The 25,189-nt window shown below is 37.9% G+C and overlaps 1 protein-coding gene across 3 annotated transcripts in view; it reads left to right on the plus strand.

Moving 5' to 3' along the window:
• The window catches only part of COL5A2 (collagen type V alpha 2 chain), a 174,246-nt gene extending 153,345 nt beyond the window's left edge, over nt 1-20,901 (plus strand). The window contains exons 43-55 of one of the 3 annotated variants that reach the window (XM_087919820.1): nt 566-673; nt 1,216-1,323; nt 2,132-2,185; nt 3,069-3,176; nt 4,013-4,066; nt 4,724-4,831; nt 5,985-6,038; nt 10,444-10,551; nt 11,691-11,982; nt 13,616-13,803; nt 17,305-17,544; nt 18,059-18,225; nt 20,501-20,901. In XM_087919820.1, coding sequence (XP_087775946.1) covers nt 566-673; nt 1,216-1,323; nt 2,132-2,185; nt 3,069-3,176; nt 4,013-4,066; nt 4,724-4,831; nt 5,985-6,038; nt 10,444-10,551; nt 11,691-11,982; nt 13,616-13,803; nt 17,305-17,544; nt 18,059-18,205 — 1,569 coding nt within the window. In that variant the 3' untranslated portion in view covers nt 18,206-18,225; nt 20,501-20,901. Of the gene's footprint in view, nt 1-565; nt 674-1,215; nt 1,324-2,131; nt 2,186-3,068; nt 3,177-4,012; nt 4,067-4,723; nt 4,832-5,984; nt 6,039-10,443; nt 10,552-11,690; nt 11,983-13,615; nt 13,804-17,304; nt 17,545-18,058 lie in introns of all 3 variants that reach the window. The other 2 variants (XM_087919821.1, XM_026696925.2) reach the window with 2 other exon arrangements.
• Nucleotides 20,902-25,189: the final 4,288 nt, after the last annotated feature.

The raw sequence follows: 25,189 nt of genomic DNA on the forward strand, positions 1-25,189 counted from the left end.
CCTAATGCTTCCAATTCTCTTTTGACATAGCAACTCCTGCTCTTTTGTTCTGCACTTTTTTATCTTTCATCCATTCCAATTCACATGTTTCCCCAGGCCTTTTTAAAAAAAATGAAGACTCTGCGTTAAGGCTAAAGAAAATTAGGTTCTTTATTGTAACCCACAAATGCTGGGTGGGTTACTATATCTGACCCAACAAACTCTGGATAGGCCCTGGATGTCAGCAGAGCAGTAGAGCTTATATTTCTTTGCTGCTCTCTCGATGGTTGTCTGAATTTTTGCAGCCGAGATATGGTTGTCTTGATCTTTGGGAAAAAGTAGAGGGAAGCCTTGATTTCAACTCAAAATGCTAAGGGTCATTGAGCCTTTTTCTTCAAAAATTTCCCTCCTAAACCACTTCTTTTAGAGCAAGGAAACAAAAAACTTACATTACAGCTTTCAGCAGCATCAGATTTTCTCATCTTTGCTATTTCTTGATTAGCTCAAATGCTAAACTATGACATCCTAGTTGAATATAAATGTTAGAGGTTGCTAAGTAAGCCAATTTGTTCCTTGTGTATTCCAGGGTCCTGATGGCCCCCCAGGTCCATCTGGAACTACTGGGCAGAGAGGTATTGTGGGAATGCCCGGCCAGCGTGGAGAAAGGGGCATGCCTGGCCTGCCAGGCTCTGCAGTGAGTATTGCCACAACTGGCATTTTTGACTATGCACTCAACTCTGTTCAACCCCAGGGAAAAGAAGGACTGGGGGTGACATGAGAGCAGTACCCCAGTATTTAAGGGGCTGCCACAAAGAAGACAGGGGGTAGTCAACTTATTTTTTAAAGCACCAGAAGGCAAGACAAGAAATAATGGATGGAAACGCATCAAAGAGAAGCAACCTGGAATTAAGGTGAAACTTCCTAACAGTGAGAACAATTAACCAGTATTACAGCTTGCCTTCAGAAGTTGTGGGTGCTCCATCACTGGAGGCTTTTAATAAGAAGAGACTGGATAGCCAATTCTCTTGAATGGTATAGGGTCTCCACCTTGAGCAGGGAGGTTGGACTAGAAGACTCCCAAAGTCCCTTCCAACTCTTTTATTCTGTTATTCTGTTTTATGGCTGTAAGAACGTAGCTATGATTGATGCCCATTTAAACTGATGTCTGAATGCTTTGCTATACATAACAATCATCCGTGGGTTTAATCATTGACATGGTCTCTCTTTTCATGCCAGGGAACTCCTGGAAAGCAAGGTCCAACTGGACCAACAGGAGACAAGGGCCCTTCTGGGCCAATTGGTCCTCCAGGTGCTCCTGGACCAGTGGGAGAAGCAGGGCCAGAGGTAAGTGTATTTTCATAGGCAGTTTTGACATAAGAATAGGTTAACAATGTTATGGATTCAAATAACTGCCCGTGAATACATGTATACGTTTCTAGAACTGATATTCCTTCAGTGATATTTGTATCACATTGATCCTTAAGAAAGTCAGTCCCAGGTGTGGACAAGTTTTTTTTTGTCCTACTGGAAGTCTCTCAGTAGAAGTAATGGGGGAGAGGCCTCCCCCGTTAGAGGCCTCAGTGTTGGTGGAACCAAAGGATATAGTAGGGAAGAGCTAAAAGTGGCTGGTATCATTGACTCTCTTTTTTGGCATGTTGTCTCTCCCCATCTTTCTGGCCTTCAGTTTTTCCTCTCTAATTTTTGACTGAAGGAAAAATGCATAGAGATGCTACTGAAGGTTTTCAATGTTCTCTTGTATTCAAGCTTCAAAATTCAGTCAAAGGCTACCGGTTGCCCTTTCATTACCTAGGCTATAAAATTTAGGAGCTTGAAGAAGAGGCCAGTATAATTGTTTTAAAAATGGCAAGTATTGTAAGCCATTCTCTTTTGGTATTATAATCTAGTTGGTTTTAGTAGTTTCAAAAATGCAACTAAAAATACATTGCTGCATTTTCATAAAATAGCAATATTAATATTATTCTTAATATTATCAACACAGCTTAATTTCAATCATTGGAGTTTCCTTTTATATGTCTCTGATTATTTTGTAATTTCCAAGCCTTTTTCAAAGGCAATCCCATGTATAAAATATTATTTTAGGACAAATCTGATTTCACACATAATCCACTTTTCCACTTCTCATTCAACTTAGGGTCCTGCTGGTAATGATGGCACTCCTGGGCGAGATGGAGCTGTTGGTGAAAGGGTAAGTGAGTTTGAAATTTCAATGAATAAAGCTTTTGCTTTCTTGTTGATTTAGAGTTTTATGCCATCCTTTATATTTCAATCTTTGAGAAAAATCACCGTCAGAACTCTAAATAAGGATGAATGTTTTAAAACAAACCCAGTTTTACAACAAAAGCATAAATGTGTCTAATCTATTTGTTTGGGGTCTTCATGAGTATAATCTTAGTAAGGACAGGTAAAAAGGTTATAATTCACCATGTGGCATATAACATATTGGAAGTTAAGCTAAGTTAGCAGAGTGAGCCTGTAATAAAATGTTATCATTATTGTTATTAAAAATTTTATGCCTCTCTACTCCCAATGGCTCAATGTGGTGTAGACAGAAAAATCTGACACTTAAAATAACAAGATAGTAATAATCAACATACTTTGTGATAACATTGACTGACAGGTTTAGAAACCCAACTCTAATATCCCCAAATTCTTTCTCCCAGAGTCAATTTTTTCTTCATAAACACTCATTAGGGAAGAATAGCTCCTATGTGTGAAGGCAAATTACTCTATGAGATGTATAAAAATCTTGCAGTGTTTGTTCCCCTTCAGAAATCCAGCAGTCAGCAACTCTCTTTTCTAGGTTCCCAGATTCCTTCCTTTTGAAGTTCCAGATAACTTTTTCTCCAATACAGACTAAACATGTCCAGTCCTTATTGGACTATTTTGCAGATATGATTTTATCTCATGGCTTTCTTCTGATCCACCCCAGCTATATTGTAGATAGTTGTAGCACAGCAGCTCAGTAATAATAGTATAATAGAACAAAATGCGTAATTTTGTCTGTATAAAGATATGCACTTGGAAGTGATCTATATCTGATTGTAGAATTGGAATGGTATTTGTTGTAGGGTGATCGTGGTGAGCCTGGACCTGCAGGACTTCCTGGTTCTCAGGGTGTTTCAGGTACCCCAGGGCCAGTTGGATCTCCCGGGGATGCGGGACAAAGAGGTGAACCAGTAAGTATAGCTGTTCCCTTATATTATTTGCATTTCATTGACAGAACTCTTGACCATACAGTCAACTACCCATTATCATTTATCCTTCTTAAGACATATATTATGAAAGAAGAATTCTGGCCATGAAATGAGATGGCTGATGAATGTATATTTATGTTTCTGAGTTAAGTAATGTTTAACTGTCTAATAGATTTGCTGTTGTAGTTTTCTAATTGACCCGGATGTGTCATTTGCCAAGCTCTACTGTGAATCCTTTATGAAGATCCTATATAAAACAGCTGTATAGTTAAAATGCTAAATGAATGGCTGCTCTAAGGCATAGATTCTTAATCTGGGTTCCATGGATCCCTTCTGTGGATAAATTATAGGGCTCTCTAAGATCAGATGGGAAAAATTTTTATTACTCCATCAACTTTGGAGATGGTCGTATTTAATAGATGTGGCGTTGGTGATAGTATGCCACCCAGAGTCACATTTTGTGAGATAAGCATGCCATGTAAATATGTTTAATAAATGAATTTTTTTAATTTTCATTAACCTCTAGCTGAAATTTACTTTATCATTCTGTTACAAATAAGGTAAAATATGACTTTGAATCTCCAAAAGTGTTTCTTCAATAAATTTCATTATCTAAATTTATTACAATGATTTATATTTTGATAATTACATTTGAGCAGTTTTCTTTGAAAACTGTACCTGTGAATTTTATTTCATGCATTTTTCTGCTAAAGTTTCAATAGACCCTCAAGGGTTCCATAACACAAAAACTGTAAGAAACTCTGTTCTAAGTATATAGATGCAATCATAAATGAAACCATCTTTTTATTTCATTGCAGGGTTCACGAGGCCCAGTAGGTCCTCCTGGCCGTGCTGGAAAACGAGGTTTGCCCGTATGTTCTCTACATTTCCTTTTAATGGAAACCTTAATAGTTTGAAGAATAGTTGTACTTTTCATTAAAAATAAATTCAATAATGCAAGTTTTGTATATCTGTGTTTTAGCACTCAATATAACTGAAGCTTATGAAAAATAAAGTAATAATTAAGATATATAAATTACTCAGATTAGATTCACCTGTACTGTATCTAGTTCCAGGGAGAAGATACATATTCTTAAATATTTTTGAATTTTAAATTTTCTATATCTTTTATATACACCATAAACAGATGCAGGATATTAAAACGAATAGAAAAAATCTATAATTATAGATGGAGTTTGTTTATCTTCTCAGTACATATCAATCTGCATTTTGAACAGCTTTGCATGTCAATATATGTACAACACACGCAAATGTGAGTGATATGGCATATAGCTTAAAAAATAAATTTTGTTGCAGATGTGTAAAAAATGTATAGGAGTTATGGATACTTATTATAGATATTCATTTAGGGAACTGAAGGTATGCAGTCTTAGTTCACTGAAATCAATGAGAAATGGAGCATATTGCTAATGCCTGATTTGAAAAGCATAGAAATATCTTTAATTTTAGCTGGATTGTACCTTTGCATTTTATTTTAATTTTAATTTGTTTTATTTTTCTAATTTAAGGGTCCCCAAGGTCCACGTGGCGACAAAGGTGACAATGGTGATCGAGGGGACAGGGGACAGAAAGGGCATCGAGGTTTCACTGGCCTGCAAGGTCTCCCTGGACCTCCTGTAAGACATTATCTATATATTTGTTTTACTGTTACTCCAGTTCTCCATCGCAACTGCCGTTTTTGTGCATATATCATATTGCACTTGGCACTGCCTTCTGCCTCTGCTTCCTTATTTATTGTGGTGGAACACTCCTTTTCTGGGTGATGCACTCAATCACCTTTTTGAATCTTAAAAAAATGTAAAAAAAGGCCTTAGAAATAGCAATAGCACTTAGGCTTATATACTGCTTCATAGTGCTTTACAGCCTTCTCTAAGCAGTTTACAGAGTCAGCATATTGCCCTCAACAATCTGACTCTTTATTTTACCTCAGAAGGATAGAAGGCTGAGTCAACCTTCAGCCATTAAGAATCAAACTGCCGAACTGCTAGCAGAATCAGCCTGCAATACTGCATTCTAACCACTGCACCACCATGGCTCATAAAAAAAGTATTAACCTTGACTGTCTCCATGTTCAAAATGGTGCATTTATCTGGAAATGAAAAGGAAAAATATATCAATTTCTTTTAACTAATTATTTATTGTAAATCCTTTAAAAGATTTTCTGTAGACTTTTGCCATAGGAAAGCTGCTGAGCAGCTGTTTGTCAGTCAGAACAAGTGCATGCAAGGTGTAGTACATTATATAACACAATGGAAATGATTGCTTGACGATTTTGCTTTTGCTTTCATTGTGATCCAGTCTGTATTAAAATCTGGAGCGTCTTCAAAATCATTTTTCTGTTAACAAGAGATGCATTGGAAAATATTGTTGATAGGGAGAATGAGGACTTATAGGGAAAAGTTTTATTACATTGCCTTCCCTCACCCGCTAATTTAGGGCTCTGGTTTTCCAAGATGATTAATAATCTTTGCAACCAAAATTCAAAACTATATTTTCTTGCAGTGGTTCAAGGCCAAGCATGGCTGCCTTTGCTCCAATATGATCTTAATCATAGAACGAACTGTCGGTGGACTTAGAACTACATACAACTTATTTTTTGTTATCTTCAGGTTATTATGTCATGAATTAGAAATGCTGAGACTTTAAACTAAAGAATAATAGGTCATCACTGGATACCCCAGGTTGATTTATTCAAAACCATCATATTTTCTTCTTTAAAGATGAGATGTAATTTGAGAAAACATAGACTATTCACACTGTGTTTTGCAGGGACCTACTGGTGAACAAGGCAATGCTGGGATTCCAGGCCCATTTGGCCCAAGAGTAAGTAAGCCAGATGTGAAATATAATATGGAAACAATTAAATCCCCCTCCCCCGTTTTATGTTTGCTGTTGTACAGATGGTGTTTGTTGATTTCAGAGTGAAATTAATTTGGATAGGGATGCAGATTATTTTTTTATTAAACAAGGTTGTGCTTGAGGTCATTTACCTTCCTTAATTCCTTTGTGTATGGAATTCTAAATATAACCTAGTGTTTGGCAAATATGCGAACTTGACAAAGATTTAGCTTTCATTCCAAAAAAGGTTCTTATTCCTCAAGATTTTCAATAACAACCTCCAATTTGCTGGTATCAACTAATGGCGACTTTGGTGCACATTAATGCATACTTTTCCAATGGGCTTTAGTTATCTTTTTCTGCATAGATCTCGGTGTTCTTCATTCTTTACTCATATTATATCCTTTCCCAACTCCTTACGTCTTTCCAATTTTGCACAGAACTCAAGCAACTTTTAAAGGGACAACTTACAATATAAACAACTAAAAGCTTAATATTTCTCTGGTTTTAATTTTATCAATGTTTTTATTGCTAACATTGGCTGGCTGGGATGTTTGAAAATTTGAGAGTTGTGTTTTAGAAGAACAATGTTTCAGAAGAGCAAAAAGAGAATGAATACAGATTTAAAATATATTTGGGAACCATTTTTCTGTTTGTGCCAAAAGGCATCAAATTTGATATCAGATAAAACTTCTTCAACAAACCGCTCCAGTTTATGAGTCAGCAACCAGAATAGGCCTTCTGAAGAATAAGTTAATGGGGGAGGGCAGGAGATCAATTTCCAAGTTTCTTGGATTCAAGGCTTAAGATACAAATGGATTAAGATGTGGATGGATACTCAGTGAAGATTGTGAACTTTTGATACCAGCAGTTTTCCCTGAAAGGGGGGAGAGAAAAAGTGCAAAAATGAATGTGTGCACATGGGTGAATCTGTGTGCATGTTGTGTGCATACTGTATGTGAAGAAAACTTCAGTATACCATTGAAGCTTATCAAAAATGATTAAATTGAGGAAAGCAAAAGAAAAAAACAGCAACCTCTCCCAGATTTCTACTGGATTGTTATTGGAAATTCCAGAAAACAGATTCTGCCACATCAAAATAACATTAAAATTGGACATGGATTTGGTGGCATCTAGCTTTCCTTGTTTCAGATATCTCCCCCAAGTAAAGTTAAGCACAGCGATTTAGTGTAGTTTGTGGCAGCAGCTGCTAAAAAAAACAGTTTGAGCATATTCCAACTCACCCATCTGCATCTTTTACCCTAAGGGAAAGCCATCTTCATTGTAATGTTTGAATAACCCAGCAACAAAGAAGCTTCTCCCTTCAATGGCCTCTTGGGAGCCATTTTATGTCATGGTTCACATTTTGTCATGGTTCACATTTTTTCTAGGAGCTCTGTGGAGTGCCCACAGGAAACACCTGATAATTATAACAGGAAGACCTTGAGCAAGTGCAATTCTTTTAAAATAACTTGAACAAGGAGAGTAAGGCTTTTATTGGCATTTATTCAATCTCACTATTAAAATAATGGAGATAAAATGGCTGAAATGCTCTCCTAGGTTCTCAGTCTATTGATGGGACTGAAAAAGAGAAGAATACTTTTACCATGTAAGCATTTCAGCCAGTCAGTTAGACCTGTTAGATCTTCAGACAATATCTAAAAGAGAAGAAATTAGCAGATTCAGATGCCACAAAGGGTGCCTCTAGATTCAAGCAATAAAGACGTGTAAGAAAGCCTGTTCTTATTCTTTTCATTCTTATTCAGTAACATTGTTACCTTGTTCATCTTTGTTGTTTCCCCACCAAATTTGTATTTCAGTATCACTCAGTTAGCACTTTTATCCCATGAGTATTTTTTGGGAGGGGAGAGAGAAGAAGAAAAACAATCAGACTTAGCAATTAAGTGAATCAACTAATGAATCAATACATGTAACTTTTTACAATGCTGTTACAACCTTGGGGCTGAAGCAGTTAGTTGTTGCTCAACAATTGTCTAGATCTAATTCTTTGTAATAGCTTAAATTTAATTTATGGCTTACACGTTAAAGAAACCTTTTCTAACAGTGATCATAATATGATTGAGTTTTGTATTAATCTGCATTCTCCTGAACTGGGTCTTAATGTCTGTTCTTCAAATTATAATTTTAAAACAGCAAACAATGATTTAATAGCTGCTGATTTGGCATCTTTAAATTGGCACCGTCTGTTCTCAGGTTGTAAAAATGTAGAATATTTTTATAACATTCCTTTGCTTGAAATAAATTGAGCTATAAATGTATTTGTACTAAGAAAAACCAAAAAAGTTATAAAGAATAAATTACCCAAAGTAATAAGAAAATTACAATCTAAGAAAAAAATCTCTTTGGCGGAATGACAAGACATATTTTGTTGCCAAATTCAAAAGCCACTACAAAGCCTTACATCATCAAATTAAAGATGAATGCACCAATTATTTCTGTAAACAGGAAGAAAAGCTGTTAAATTCAAACTCTACATGAGTCTTTCATAACTTTGTTAACTCGAAACTTAAAGATTCACAAGTGATTCCACCCTTAAAGGGCAAAACAGGTTGATTGCAATGACAATGTTGGTTAAGCCCATCTTTTCAATACATTTTTGGTTCAGTTTTTGTGGATACCAATGGTTGCACTCCCTCATTCACAAGTCAAACCACAAATAGTTGTAGCAAATTGTTGAATATTAAATTTTCAGTAGATAATGTTGAATTACCATTATGTAATTTAAAGCCATTGCTATCCATAGGACCAGATGGATTATGTGTTTTTTTCCTGAAAAAGCTTGCTAAACCTTTGTGTACAATTTTTGGAGTATCATTTCAAACTAGTTCCCTGCTTGATCTATAGTCAGCTATAGTTATACCAATTTTTAAAAAGGGTGACCTTAGTTCAGTTGAAAATTATAGACCAATTTCTTTGTGTTGTGTTACATACAAAGTTATGGAATCAATTATAAACCAATCCATCGTTTACCACTTAGAAACAAATAATTTGCTATCTGGGAAACAGTTTGGCTCTAGGAAAAATTCATCCTGTAATTTACAAATTTTGCACTGTAAAAGCATCCACATGTCTTGATCAAGGTAAAGCTGTAGATGCAATTTACATAGATTTTTGTAAGACTTTTGATACATTAGTACATGATAAACTCCTGTTAAAATTAAGCTTATGGCATTTTTTTGCACAAGTGGATTGCTGCTTTCCTGTCTAATAGACTGCAGAAAATCAAAATAGGGATCTTGCTGTCTAATCCTGCATCAATCCTGCATCAAGTGGTGTTCCGCAAGGCAGCTTTTTAGGTCAATTGCGTTCTTTTTGCTGATGATGTAAAATTCTTCAATTCTACAGATAATTCTGTTGTTTTGCAAAGTGATCTCGACTGTGTCTGAATAGTCATCTATTTGGCAACTTCAAATTTCGATTAATAAATGCTCTGTCTTACATATTGGTAAACTTAATCAGAATGTCAAGTATAAGCTAGGTGGCATTGATCTAGCAGATGACCCTCACTTTGTTAAAGACCTAGGTGTACTTATCTGTGACAATTTATGTTCCAAAGCTCACTGTAATAGCATTGCTAAAAAAGCATTAAGAGTTGTAAATTTAATTTTGCGAAACTTTTTTTCTGAAAACATTGTAGTGTTAATTAGAGCTTATAAAACTTATGCTAGACCAGTTTTAGAGTATTATTCAGCTGTTTGGAATCCCCACCATATATCTGACATCAGCACAATCGAGCAGGTACTTAACGCGAAAAGTCTTGCATTCTCCTGTACACAATATAATTCTTTATGTTACCAGGCTCGAAATTCTAAGTTTGGATAACTTAGAACTGCGTTGCTTGTGATCAGAACTAGGTATTGCATACAAAATTATACATAATGTTTTACCTAAAAATGACTTTTTCTGTTTTAATCACAATAATATACATGTGAACAACCGCTTTAAACTCAATATAAATTGATCTAAACTTGACTGTAAAAATTTGATTTCTGTAATAGAGTTGTCAAAGTTTGAAATGCCCTACCTGATTCAGTTGTCGTAGCTACAAATTTTCACAATTTCAGTCATGAATTGACTTCCATGGACCTTACTTCATGCTTAAGTGGTCAGTAGAAGGGGTGTGCATAAGTTCACTAATGTGTCTATCATCCCTATCATTGTATTTTTATTCTCTTATTCTTGTTCTCATTTTTGTTGGAAAAATTCCAATAAATGAATAAATTAGTTATTAAGATTAAATAATATCTACCGGTAATAATTATCTTGTAGAAAGCTGAGAAAGGCAAGAAGTATCTTTAGCTGAAAAGAAAGGAAATTATTTATGTGCCCTTATTGACATGATAAACATGAACTTTTGTTTTTAATATAGGGTCCCCCAGGTCCTATTGGACCTTCTGGTAAAGAAGGAAATCCTGGACCACATGGACCTGTTGGACCTCCTGGTGTAAGAGGAACTTTAGGAGAAGCAGGACCTGAGGTAAATAATGGGAAATTGGTTCAGTCAGAGAGAGGAACAGTTAATGACTTGTAAGCTTATACAGTGGAACCTTGGGTTGCAAATGCTTCTGTTCACAACCAAATTGGGTGGTGAACAAAAAATCCACCTGACTTTTGAATTGGGTCACAATTCAAAAATCGGGCAGCGAACAAAATTGGCATGGAAAGATGCCCTTTCCGCGCTGATTTCCCCTTTGGTGCCATTTTTTTTCTTCCGAGCATATGCAGATGTTTATGCTTCTGGTCACAACCAAATTAGGTTGCAACCGTGGTCCTGGAAAAGATTACGGTCGTGACCCAAGGCTCCATTGTATGAGTCCAAATTACATGCCAATTTGGAAGAAGCCACATCTTTCTTTATAAATGCAGGGCACATGAACTAGTGAAGTAGGAATCTGACCATATGTTCCTTGTTTTAGGAGCAACCCAGATCAGTCTTTTTGTCTTTGCCATTTGCACTGCCAATTTGGTTATTTAATGGATCACTTTTTAATGGTGACAGAGATTATAGAAGTGATCCAGATCCAAATCTGTCAATAAAGGAGCAAAAAACTCTCCTATCCCTCATCTCCTATTCAGATTAGGTCCTCCAAACTTAAAAAAATAGTAAACTCTACTTCAAATTGTATTTGATGCTTGGTGACTTCATACATTTTATGTGTTTAAGAAGACAGGAATACAAAAAAGTTTCATTATTGCCACTATTGCCTCTGCTCAAGAATAAAAAATAAGGGTGAAAACGGTGACTTTGCTTATCCCGAGAACAGAAAACATAAAATTGTTAGTTCAATGAGTTCAGACCTTATCAATATTACAGTGTTGGGGAAGAGTGCTCCAAAATAATCATTCTTAATCTATGTCCAGGTAGTAATCAATTAGAACTATAATATTCAGTTACTGAAACAATATCATTATTCTTTTGCTACTGCAATTACTGATGCAAATTGGGCAGCTAAAAGATTCCTTCAGTTAACTTTTATTTATTTATTCAATTTGTATAGCCGCCTGTCTTAACCAGTGACTCTAGTTGTAGTGATTGGAACTACTATGCAGTTATGGTAACTTTGTGTCCCAGATATTACAGTCCTGGATGTGGTCTGTATTGTTTTTTGTGTATAGGGCCCTCCTGGTGATCCTGGTCCTCCAGGCCCACCAGGTCCCCCTGGCCATCTTACTGCTGCAATTGGTGACATTATGGGACATTATGACGATGGTCTACCAGACCCACTACCAGAGTTCACTGAAGATGAAGCTGCTCCAGATGACAGCAATAAAACAGATCCAGGAGTCCATGCCACACTGAAGTCACTCAGTAGCCAGATCGAAACCATGCGCAGCCCTGATGGATCCAAGAAGCACCCAGCCCGTACTTGTGAAGATTTAAGATCATGTCATCCATCCAAAAAGAGTGGTAGGTGTATATTTCTTTTTAAAAAAACAGTCTTCAAATGTGTTTAAATAGAAATACAGGTCTAGTTATACATATTTCTGGAAGGAAAAGATAACCAGGGTCTTTAAGGACCACATTATGAGAAATAGTTGAAAGAATTGTTAGCTGTAGAAGCTATAGCAGGCTACTTCTGTTGATTGAGGGCTGCCTGCAATTTGACAGATGGAATCTCACCAGCTTCAAGGTTGACTCATCCTTCCATCCTTCCAAGGTGGGTAAAATGAGGACCCAGATTGTTGGGGGCAATATGATGACTCTGTAAACCACTTAGAGAGGGCTGTAAAAGCACTGTGAAGCAGTATATAAGTCTAAGTGCTATTGCTATTGTTGAATAATGGATAGACTGCCTTAAACTCTTCATTGCTGGAATTGTTCAAACAGAGGCTGGATAGCCGTCTGTCAGGAATATGCAGTTGTATTACAACATTGAGTGGAGGATTAGATCAAATCAGGGGTATCAAACTCAAGGCACAGAGGACAGATCCAACCTCTGGGGTGCTTAGATCTGGCCTGTGGGGCTGCCCTGAAAACAGCAACGGACCGGTCTGCAGTGTCTCTGCCAGCGAAAATGGAGCATGGGGGGGCTGCCTGCTCCATTTTCGCTGGCAGAGGGTTGCAGGAGACCATCACAACCAAAAACGGAGCTCAGGAGCCCATTTTTGCTGGCAGAGTGCTCCACGGGTGCCCCCAACATGAGTGATGTCAAACTCGCCATGCCCACCCAGACCACGCCCACCCTGGCCCCATGAACAACCCTGATGTGGCCCTCAATGAAATTAAGTTTGACACCCCTGGATTAGATGATTAGATCCCTTCCATTAATAGATTGGTCTTATTAGGACATTGTCTTTGTCTTCACTTTTTATCTTTATTCTACCTTCACCAGAGTAAAGGAACTAAAATTTAAGCAGCCTGCTACAAGATAGCCAGAACATAAAAATCATAAAGGAGGCAGATATAAATGATGAACTATGTAAGAAATCTTGCTCAGATTGTCCACTATTATTATTTGATATATAATAAATGCTTCCAGAAAAAGATTTTTTGTAAGATTTGTCAGCACAAATTAAGAAAAGTAGGCCAAAGATGATGTATTTGTCAAATAATTGCCAATTCTACTTTTACTTGCCCAAGTCTTAAATGTAAGGAAAATTATTTAATTATGAATAAAGAAAGATAATATTTATGCAAGCATATTTGACTGAAAAGGCAGCAATGTTATAAATGCAGTTTAAATTAGCCCAGGTTTGAAATATTGGACAACAAAAATTAAAAATTTGAAAATTAGTTTAGCTATTTTTGGACACCAAGTATCTGCAGACTATCAAGTCCTTTTCCAGTACTTCCTCTTTTACCTTTTTGCTACATCATCACAAACCTTGATCCTGGAACAATTGATATTGAACTCAAATACATTGCTTGACCGTATGCACATTTATTTATTAATAGATGTGCACATGATTGCAATATTAAACTTGAATAGGAAGGAAAGTACTTTGAAGTTATGTTTTGTCCTTAATTGAAATTGAACTGCAACATAGAGAAGGAAAAATTGGTTTGTTATACTTTAAGATTTCCTATTTCGCTTTCATAGGAGAATATTGGATTGACCCTAATCAGGGCTGTGTAGAAGATGCAATCAAAGCATTCTGCAATATGGAAACAGGAGAAACATGTATAGCTGCAAAACCAGCTATCATTCCACGTAAAACATGGTGGACAAGTAGGTCATCTGATCTAAAACCAATATGGTATGGACTTGATATGAACAGAGGTTCACAGGTAACTAATCTGAATTTTCTTGGTATTTATTTCAGTTATTGTTTTGGAATAAACATACGCAGTTTAGTCTAATCCTGGATTTACTTATGCAGCCTTCCACAACATACAGGCATGTTTTTACTAATTATATCCCACCTGTGATACAGCAATTGCTGTCATATCCATTTCCCATTAACATAAAACTTATAGTCATGCAGTTTTCTTTTATATACATGTACCTTATTTACGTGCATCTGTGCTGCCAGACATATTTTTGTTTTCAACTTTCCCATATATTCATTTTTTACTGCAGCTTCCCTAATTATATGCTTTTTTATATGCCGCTTCCCCAAGTATATATATTTTCATGCAATGAGTGAGCCAATAATTATTTTGAGATAGATGCTAGCAGGTTCTCTAGATTATATCCTATTTATGCTACAGCAGATTGAATTTGGGTGGAATTTCATTTTAAAAGATACCCATGATGAATTTTCCATAACCTTGTATTGAAGGATTATAAATATTTCCTTTTAATTCACCTCAGTTATTAAATAAATGTTTGGGGTACACACAGAAATTCACATATTTAAATTAATGTGTACAAAATTTAAAGCATCAAAAAGCACACATATAGTACATATAAGTATATCAAGACACAGATAGCTTTTAAATATATTTACATCACTGGTGAGATTCAAATTTTTTTACTACCAGTTCTGTGGGTGTGTCTAGGGGGAATGGCCATGTGACTAGTTGAGCATGCTTTTTTTTTTGCTTTTTGCAGCACCCCTCCCCCCATTTTTTGGGTCCTCTGGGCCTCAGGCAAGCCTCCTGTGAGGGCATTTTTGCTCCCAGAAGGCTTCCCTAGGGCTCAAGAATGCAGAAAACTGAGCCTGGGAAGGGGTGCACAGCAACCCCTCCATGCTTCGTTTTGGGGCCTTCTGAGCCTCAGGAAGCCTCGGGAGGGGCGTTTTCGCTCCCAAAAGTCTTCCCTAGGGCTTAGGAAGGCAGAAAACTGAGCCAGAGGGCATGTGCAGCACCCCCCATGCTTTGTTTTAGGGCCTTCTGAACCTCAGAAGCTTCCGGGGGGGCATTTTCAGGGGTGGGATTCTACCAGTTCAGACTGGTTTGGTAGAACTGTTTGTTACGTAGTTCAGAGAACTGATAAATCAGGCCTTTGGCTGGCCCTGCTACTCTCCACCTGCTTCTCTGCTCCCTGCCCAGTTGGTCCCTATCACACATGCGCAACATCGTGCACATGTGTGACATGCCTGCAGCCTGCTTTTGCCCGCCTGCCAGGCCAGCCATTGCTGCCTGCCTCCAACTGAGCAGCCCTGATCTGCCTGCTCACAGGTAAGCTTGCAAGTCATGCTAGCTCTTCCCCCACTGTTCCCGAGCCTCCCCGGGCCTCACCCAGCCATCTCCGGGGCTGGGCAAGGCACCCCTTGATGTGGGTGGGGAGGGGCCAGGTGAGGCACTCCTTGATGTGAGTGACATTGAGTTTGCCCCACCCACCCTGTCACATGGCCACCAGGCCATGCCCACCCAGTCACATGACCACCAAGCCACATCCACAATTAGGCCACGCCTCAGAACCAATTGTTAAGAAATTTGAATCCTACCCCTGGGTGTTTTTGCTCCCAGAAGTCTTCCCTAGGGCTCAGGAAGACAGAAAACTGAGCTGGGGGGGGGCATGCAGCCATCCACACTTTGTTTTGAGGCCTTCTGTGCCATAGGAAAGCCTCCTGGGGGACATTTTTGCTCCCAGAAGGCTTCCCTAGGGCTCAGGAAGGCAGAAAACTGAGCCGGGGGCACCCCCCCATGCTTCATTTTGTGCCTCCCTGGAGCCCAGGAAAGCAAAAAATGGAGGGGGAGCAAGAGGGATTTTTTTTTTTTTTGCCTTCCTGGGCCTCAGGGAAGTCTCCTGGGCAAAGCAACAAGTAAGCGAGGGGAATCCCGGCACAGCTGATCATAGGAACAGCTGATTGTCGGGAGGGGGAAAAAAGAAATACCTTAAGGAGTGACTGGGTAGGCTAGCATCAGGTGGGCGCGGTGAATGAGCACTAGGGGTGGGGCAAGTGAGTGAGCGGCAACTGGGGACCAGGTTGGGGGCATTGGCCAGCCAGAAGTTACTACCAGTTCAGTGACCCGTGCCAAATCCTTGCTACCGGTTCGTTTGAAGCGGTGCAAACCAGCTGAATACCACCACTGATCTATATCTATAAGGTTGAACGCATTAAAACACACATATTTGGAGGCATAATTAACAGCTTTCAAATAAAAATTTCCTACTTGCATTTTCCTACCTTTTTCTTCACACAATCTGTGGTTGTTAAAAGAGATCTTTCTCACAAACACAGTGGTCATAAATTGTCTGAAGCCTAGTAAGAATGCGATTTCTTTTTAATTAAAAAACACAATAGAAGAGTACAGAGGTTTAGGGAAAGAAAAATAGTAATTAGGAAAAAACATCTAATTATTGCTACCTTTCAAGCTGGGGCTGTTTGCCTGTTAGGCTGTTGTTATAGCCACCATGCTAGGATTGCAATTGCAATTCTGTAACAGAATCTGCTATAGGCTTGATTTAAGAATTAAAAGCGAAAATGAAATGAATGGGGCAGTCAATCTAAATACAGAGGTTACCTTAGAGCAGTGGTTTTTCAATGCTGGCAATTTGAAGATGTGAAGAATTCAACTCCCAGAATTTCCCAGCCAGCATCCAGGCTGAAGAATTCTGGAAGGTGAAGTCCACACATCTTCAACTTGCCAGCATTAGGAACACTGTTTTAGAGGAAAGCAAAGTGCAGTCAGCAAACTAAACAGGAACACACAATTGGGGGTCCCCTTCCCAGTGTGTGTGTGAGTGAGCACTGGGCAACATATCCATTCCTGCCCTCCAAAATTATTGCTTGTCTGAACTGGTGACCAATGAACCTGGCAGTCTAGTCAAACCTTTAATTATTAATTTGTTTAGTTATGAGTTATATTATCTCTTAAAATTATTTGTTTACCTCTCTTCATCTTAATGTATTAATTAATGAAAACAAATGAATACTATACACTGGACTAGAGTGAGTTTTCCTGAGACTTAGTATTGGTTTATTTAATTTAACTAGTCATTTAAAAGATTTCAATCTTCTGGTTCCTAGAGCAGTGGACTAAAAGGGCAAGAAACAAAATTACAGAGATAGTGCCTTGTATCATGGAAGGGATCAACTGAGCAGTTGAATCTGATCCCCGCCTTTGAGTTTATGGGAAGAATATTGGAAGAACTTTACAAAGCCCTATTGTAAACATAAAGATTTTATTTTGCCAGATAAGGTAATAAGGAAGGCAAAACACAAGCTCATATTGGGTTATTTATTTCTGTAGTTGAACCTGTCCAAATCCACAACAAGCTATTAAAGGCAGGTGCAGGAACATCTGACAAGGTTGAAGTGCCAACTGATCTGAAGAAGAATATTAACGCTTTCAAGAAATGTAACAAAAAATAATAATGCCTCCTTTCTTCATTTGTAGTTTGTTTATGGCGATAATCAATCACCCAACACGGTGATTACGCAAATGACTTTCCTGCGCTTACTCTCCAAAGAGGCCTCTCAGAATATTACCTATCATTGCAAAAACAGTATAGGTTACATGGATGACCAAGCTAAGAACCTGAAGAAGGCTGTGGTGCTGAAGGGAGCCAATGACCATGATATCCGAGCTGAAGGAAACAACCGTTTTAGATACACTGTCATTTCTGACACTTGCTCTGTAAGTCTTTTTAGAGTGAATTAACTTGGGGCATAAACTATTTAGAGTGTGTGTGTGGCTACTCAATTGTTTCTCATGAGGAAAAAAATCATCACAGCTCTGAATTCAAAATTAATTTATAGCAGTAGCCAGAGCTGGGAACCACCACAGCTGATTTCTCTTTATAAATTGCAGCTATATCCTTGAGCAGATAGAAAGACCCTAGGTGGATACAGGCTATCAGGACTGAAAGAGAGAGGAAACATCTTGATTTGTTGTTGTGGTATCCAGCGAAAGGATTGTAGTACTATCCTAATATATCTAATGTATTCTGATATTTATCTACTGTTAACCAAAGTGTAAGCAGGATTACATACCTCCCAAATCACTGTATATACAAAGGGTCTGAATTGGAGTGATGCTTATTAATGAGCTCTTTCATAGAATGTAATAATTAGCCTGCTCTCATTTTCTTATTGATATTCAAGGAATCCAGCTGATAACCTTATGTTTCTCTTTTGATTTGTTCTTCCAGAAACACAATGGGAATGTGGGCAGCACAATCTTCGAATACAAAACACAGAATGTGGCACGGTTACCTATCATTGATATTGCCCTAGTAGATGTTGGAGGTGCAGACCAAGAATTTGGAGTAGAGATTGGACCAGTTTGTTTTGTGTAAAAAAGTAAAGAAGCAAATAAGTAAATACTTAAATAAATAAATAAATGGGCTTATCTTTTCAAAAGCATTGGGGATGACAGCAGCAGCAACAGAACGCAAGAACTTAGACTGAGTGAAGTTAATCCTGAGACTCTTGAAATTACGGCTGATATTACAATCAGCATTGTATATAACAGTTCCTTCTAACTCCCTGGCCTTCTTTAGTGTATTTATTTTACTTACAAATCTTCAGTCTCACTGTCTAAGTCAACATTTTAATGAAGTAAATCCTATTTTAAAATGACAAGTGACCACACCTGTATCTAAAATAATTCAAAACTAATCTTTGTTTCCTAATTAGAAAAGGTAATCATGATTTCTGGAGATTCTGCTCAACTTTAAAAAGTGTAATTCATATAATAGAAGTATGCTGAACAGCAATAGGAAATAAGTAAAAGATTCAGATGTTCACCATATCAAAATTACCAGTCCATTAATGCAACGCCATAGGGTACCTCCACAGTCAGTCATGGCCCTGTGTTCAAAATGTTGTGGTATCTGTTTGAATCCATACTGTTCTGTTTGTCAACTGAGCCACTTTGTTTATAGCTCAGCAGTTGTGAATTTCAAATCATAGTTGAAACAATTTCCCTTTTGATATGCCGAGGTTTTGAAGAGTGGCTTCCCTTTGGTGGCATCACCCCAGCTCTGAACTCATCCAGTCTTTTCCAATAGAGGTTCAGCCACTGTGACATCTTAACAAAACATTATTATCTTACTTTAAAATACAACAGAGGGACAATGCACAGCTCTTCCCCAAGAAACCATTATGATATGGAGAAATGCAGACAACATGACATTCAGAAGTGTTGGAGCATTGTTTGAATATCCTATTTTGCTGCCTGATCAGATAGACAGTACAGAGACTAGCTCAGGAATAGCTCATGGTTTCAAGACCAGAAGTGGTGAGAAGGATTCATGGGTCAGCTTCAAATAGATTATTGAGAACTTGGAAATGAAAATGGTGGCAAAAATCCATAGATTGCAACAACAAAGTGATCTTCGTACTGTCTTTTTAGAAGGAAATCCTACTGAGTTCAGTGATCTTTGTTCCTGGATAAGTAGATATATGTTTGCCAGGCAGTAGATGCTAGAAGATGGCTACATTCTTCAGGAAGATCATTATTCATATAATTGAAACCACTGGCTAAAAGTGTATTCTGCAATCAGTCATAGCAGATAATGAAAGTGAATCAGTCTTCCTCAACATGATGCACTCCAATTGTGTTGGATGTTAAATCCTTTAATTCAGTAATCAGCATTGGTGATCATGGAAACTAAACATCTGGACAAAAGTTTGGAAAAAAATTGAAGAAGACAATATTTATGTTTTTAATGTTTTAATTATAAGGTTCCCAGAGCTCAGAGTATGTTATCTCACTCAATAAATTTATAATCCCCCAAAATTATTTTCCAAAATAAGTTTCAGAGACAACACTTAAATATTTTGTTTGTGGAAAGGATTAGTTGTTGACTTAATGAGCAGAAAACCTTTAGTGAACAATTATTTCTTGAAAGTAATAATCTGTAGAGTATTACATTTTGTATGTGGTCAAAAATGAAATTTCTAAATGACTTCAGGTAACATCAGAATTCCCCTAATGTAGCCTTTCTCTATCTGAGCATCTTCTAAGTAAATTTGGTTCCACTCTGAGAATTCCCAAGCCAACAGGGTCATTATTAAGAATTTTGATAGTTGGAGTGGACATAACGTAGAGATCATGGAAGGCTGCTACAATTTCTTCAAGTGTATTGTCCAATTATGTGTGTGTATCATTTATTCCCATGTATTAATCCCAAATCAGGTATTAACATAAATATTAGAGTTTTACTGTGGCTGAAAGAAATGTTTCATTCAATAACTGGTCATGCATTATCAGAAATTGTGACATTGCATGTCTTGATTTATTAGGACAAACCAATGGTCCATCATTTCTTAGCATGAGCTACCTCATCTCTAGAAGCTGGGATGCATTTAATAATCTAGTGTTAATTCTAGATACAACAAGGTGCTATGCTTCTGTTATAATTCCAAGTATGGAGATACACAGGGCAACATAATAATGAAGTAATAATTAAAATGTTTTCTTTATGAAAAAGGGAATGGTGCTACAACAGTTTCTGTACAATCCTGGAAAAATAAATTTATTGTCATCAACCTTTTCTTTTTTTAATAGAATTTAATTACTATATTTTGGTGTCTGGGAAAAATTCTTATACATTGCGTTTTTCCTCTTATGGTTTTATGATCTACAGAACGGGGTGTTCATCACTGCATTTTTCTTTCCACGGAGCATGTGGCTACAAGACTAGTTCTTCAGTTGGCTTCTTTGTTGAAGACCTATGTTCTGTTTTTTGATTGTTTGCTTGTTTTTCTAAATAAACACATGCACACACACACAAACACACACAAAAGAAAAGCCATACGCATAGCTTTATTCATGTATCTTTGCAAAGCATTTAATTAAATACAAGTTTCATGTTGAGTAATGGCTTCCTTTGTGTATAGTCCTTCTGACAATTTAATCTATTTCTAGGGAAAGGCAACAGGATTCTGTGTGTGTGGACTGTGCATGGTAGAGTGTGTGTTTGCTATGTCATCTGTAAATTCAAAATGTAGCACCCAAAGCACTTAATAAATTAAATATTAAAGGGAATCTTGAGTGACAAGTGTTTGTGGTAGTGCTTTAAAAAGTCAAGATGAGTTATCCAAAATTATTTCTATCAATCACATACCTGGAAGCTTAGGATTTGACAAGTCTGGCTTTAGAACTCTGAAATTTAAGGTTTATCCATGTTGTTGAATAAAATATCATGATAAAACCACTGTCTCAGTTTAAATCACACCATTTTAGGGAAGCCACATGAAAGGCATATGGGTTTTTCCCAAACTAGAAAACAATGCTTGAATTATGGTAGATTCAAAGGATTGTTCATCCACGAGCAGTTCTAGCATGTCAATATAAATGCTAAAACAACTGCATGCTGTGAACTGGAATGTTTGAAGGTTCATAGTGTCTGTTCTACAACTTAATTATATAAGAGCTGACAATCCAAGTTTACAAATCATGTCTTAGCATAATCATAGTTTGTTAAATAATCCATAAGTGACTGAATTACACATCGTACCAAGCAGTTAACCATGTGTTATAATGACAAGGTTAGCACAATATGTTAAAATAAAATTTTAAATAAGCCACATTATAATTTGATGTGATGTAACAATCCAGGCACTAAGAATTCAGGATGATGATAGGATTTCTACCTGGGATTATTATGTTGATCTGAGGTTCTTTATGAAATGATACTATTTTATGACCACAAGCTCAACATTGAATTCCCTGCATTATTTCTTCTTATAATTATTTATGGAATAAAAACAGCACACAGCTGTTCCATGCTAATGAAAAGGCCACTTGGTCATTCTTTCCTTCTGCTGTCATTGCTTATAGAGTGAACAAAAAGCCAAACAAAACCATTAAGAGTTCCTAGGTAGCCTCTTGTATAATGGAAAAGATTTTGTTCTGAAAGCAGCTGCAAAACAAAGGCTACAACTCATTCAATTTGATCTCCTTGCGTATGTAGGAGGTGTCAAAAATTGGGAAGATTTAAACATGCTTTTAATGGGAGAATCTATTGAGAAATGCGTAACTTCTTTATCAGATTCAATCCCTTGTAATTAAGCTCCTTTTACTCTTCCATACCTATTCTCAGATAGAACACGGGGTAAAGAATTAAGGTATGGTTATGATACAAGCACCTGTGATGAGATCAGTGTGGTCTAGGGCAGGGGTGGGATTCAAATTTCTTAACAACCAGTTCTGTGGACATGGCCTAATTTGTAGGTGTGGCTTGGTGGTCATGCGACTGGGGTGGGAGTGGCTTGCTGACTGGGCATGGCTAGGTGGTCATGTGATGGGTGGGCGTGGCCAGGTGGCCATGTGACTGGCAAACCAAATGTAAGTGGTCCTCGCTTAATGACCAGGTCCTCACTTAATGGCCAGTTGCTTAGCAAGTGTTCTAATTTACAACTGACCTTCACAGAGCTACTTGGCCTGGTTTTGGTGTTTTGACAGACACACACACACACACACACACACACACACACTTCTAACCATGCTATTCTTTGATTCTGTAAGGATCTGCTGGAGCAGGGGGTTGGACTAGATGACCTCCAAGATCCCTTGCAGGCCAACCCTAGATTGCTGTGCTGCTTCAAAGTCTTCTGAAGCCAGGGTTTATGTCCTTCTCCTTTTTTTCCCTCTCCCTCCCTCTCTCCTTCCATGTATTTATCTATCCATCCATATATCTCATTTACTTTCTCATCTCTCCCTCCCTCGCTCCCTCTTTCCTTCCTTCCTTCCTTCCTTCCTTCCTTCCTTCCTTCCTTCCTTCCTTCCTTCCTTCCTTCCTTCCTTCCTTCCTTTCTTTCCCTTTTTTCTGCCCCTTCCTTCCATTCCCTTTCTTCCTTTCACTTCCTTTCTCTCTCCCTTTCTCTTTCTTTCCCTTTTCTCTTTCTTTTCTTTCTTGTATCTTCCTTCTCTCCCCCCCTCTCTTTTTCCCTCTCTTTCTCTCTCTCTTTCTGTATCCCCCCTCTTTCTCTCTCCCCCTCCCTCCCCTCTCCCTCTCTCTCTCTCTCTCTTTCTGTCCCTTCCTCCTTCCCTATCTCCTTCTAAAGCTAGGAAGCCCACCCAAAACACACACGTTCTCCCAGTTTGGCCCTGTTCTGTTGTACTCTGCCTATCAGAGAATAAGCCTGCAGGCAGGGACTGTGCTTTTTAGTCTTTGTGCAGGGTCTTAAGAAAAAATACATGCAATCAACAGAAACAAATGAGGCTGCTTATAAACAAGATGATGTTCAGAGCAACCCCAGTTCAACAGTATAATAGAATAAGAACAGCCCAGAAGAAAGGCAATAGCAGGGAGGGAGGGAGGGAGGGAGGGAGGAAGGAAGGAAGGAAGGAAGGAAGGAAAGAAAGAAAGAAAGAAAGGAAGGAAGGAAGGAAGGAAGGAAGGAAGGAAGGAAGAAAGAAAGAAAGAAAGAAACCACTCTACTGAGGGCTGCAGAATCATGCAGCCTTTAACGTTTCAGATTGGTGACCCTTCCTAGACCCAACTGGTGCTTCTTATTGTATCTACAGTACACGAGTTTCAGTCCCAAAGATGCTCCTTCTCCCCAGGAGCCCAATCTTCGATTCTGGATGAATACTTCTGCACCCTTTCACTCTTTCTTCCTCAACATCCTTCTTACATTGGATCACAAGCTATTGAACCAGATCAGAACCAAGAACAACAGTTGCAGTTATGCTGCAACGGTCATAAGTGTTGGAAATGGTCATGTCACTTTTTCCAGTGCCATTGTAACTTTGAATGGTCACTAAATGAACTGTTGTAAGTCAAGGATTATCCATACAAAAATACAAAAAGCTTCTTTGCTTGCAAAAAGCTGCTCTAAATACCAATCATTAGATTAAAAATACCTGCAGGCCGGAGTTACAAATCAGGCAGGGTGCCAGAGCACCTTGAGGAATTAAAATAGTTAAAATGCAATGATAACTATCAAACAGCCAACTCTTGCTCATAAAGTGAAACCCTTTAAAAGAGAGGTCATTTAAGCTCTCCAGAAAAAGCAGACCCAAGAAAAGTAATCCTTAGATCCATTTGCACCATTTAAAAATACCAGCTGGTCTCACCTGCCCTCCAGAAGGGCAGTAAAAAAAATCAGTGCCAAGCTTGTATCCTGCATCTTGGAAGTATACCCCTAAAGGACAGTGCCAGATAGTATTAAAGCAGTGACAGAAGATAGAAAACAAATAGAAAAAGAAACCACGAGGCAAGAAAAAATTCAAACACAATACAAATAATTAAATCACAACAGTAGCTGTTGCTTGTTGAAGCTGAAAAGGGAAAATATCCCATCAATAAACACAGGATTAAACTTCACCAAGCACAGAATTAAGGTTCACCAACCTTAATTTTAGACCAAAACTTAGAAAGGGTATGTAAACTCATGATTGAATGTCAATCCTTCTAGCTAGCCAATAAGCCTTGCTGAATATCACTCATCTTGGTTCCCTGTCACTAAAAGCTTTGCTTTGTTATTCAATTATTTTTTCAAAGTGCTGATTGTCCAGGGAAGTATTTCCTCCCAACAGCAGTGTAAAAATCTTAAAACAACCCTTCCCCTTTAAGAAAGCCAAGTCTCACAAGCTCCGGAGGCAGCAAGTCTAAGCTGACTGCCAAGAATGTAATAAGGGTGGAAAAAAACAAACAGAGATTGCTTCTAACTACTGGTTCTCTGAACTACTTAGAAAGTTAACAAGGGGTTCTATAGAACCGGATAGAACTGGTAGAATCCCAGCCCTGGTCTAGGGATTACAGCATTGATTTAGAAGCAGAGAGTCCTAGGTTCTGGTCCACAATCAGCCCAGAAACCATGGAACCATGGAACCTCTGTCAGCTTAACCTGCATCACAGTTTTGGGGGTTTTGTTTGGGTGGATGGAGAAAAATGAGATGAAGGAACACTAGTGATACTACCTGGAGCTTCTGAATGAAAGGTAAAGTAAAAAACTCAAAGGAACTTTCAGAAAAGTGAATGGAAACTTCTTTGATTCAAGATTCTCTACCCTTTGGGCATAAACAACACAGGTCCTTCAACTGGAGGTCAAAAAAATAAAAGTGGGGGACCCTACTCTGGTTGTTTCATCTAAGCCCCATGTGCTAGTTTTTCCTACCATTTTTAACCAGTGCAAAAAGGAGAATAAGCTATTCTAGCAAAGACCAGATTCCTGAACTCATGAATATTCTTTTCAGACTCTTCCCTGGATGCGATTCAGCTTGGTGCCAGATTTATGATGGAGAGAAAGAAAGATTACTTATAGGATTTGGCATATTTGTTTCAAACTCTACCAAAGTTAAATTATTCAGAGGAAGACCACCTACC

The sequence above is a fragment of the Pseudonaja textilis genome, chromosome 1, assembly GCF_049901715.1.
Source record: "Pseudonaja textilis isolate UNSWEBS1 chromosome 1, rPseTex1.2, whole genome shotgun sequence".
In the NCBI taxonomy this organism is placed as follows: domain Eukaryota; kingdom Metazoa; phylum Chordata; class Lepidosauria; order Squamata; family Elapidae; genus Pseudonaja; species Pseudonaja textilis.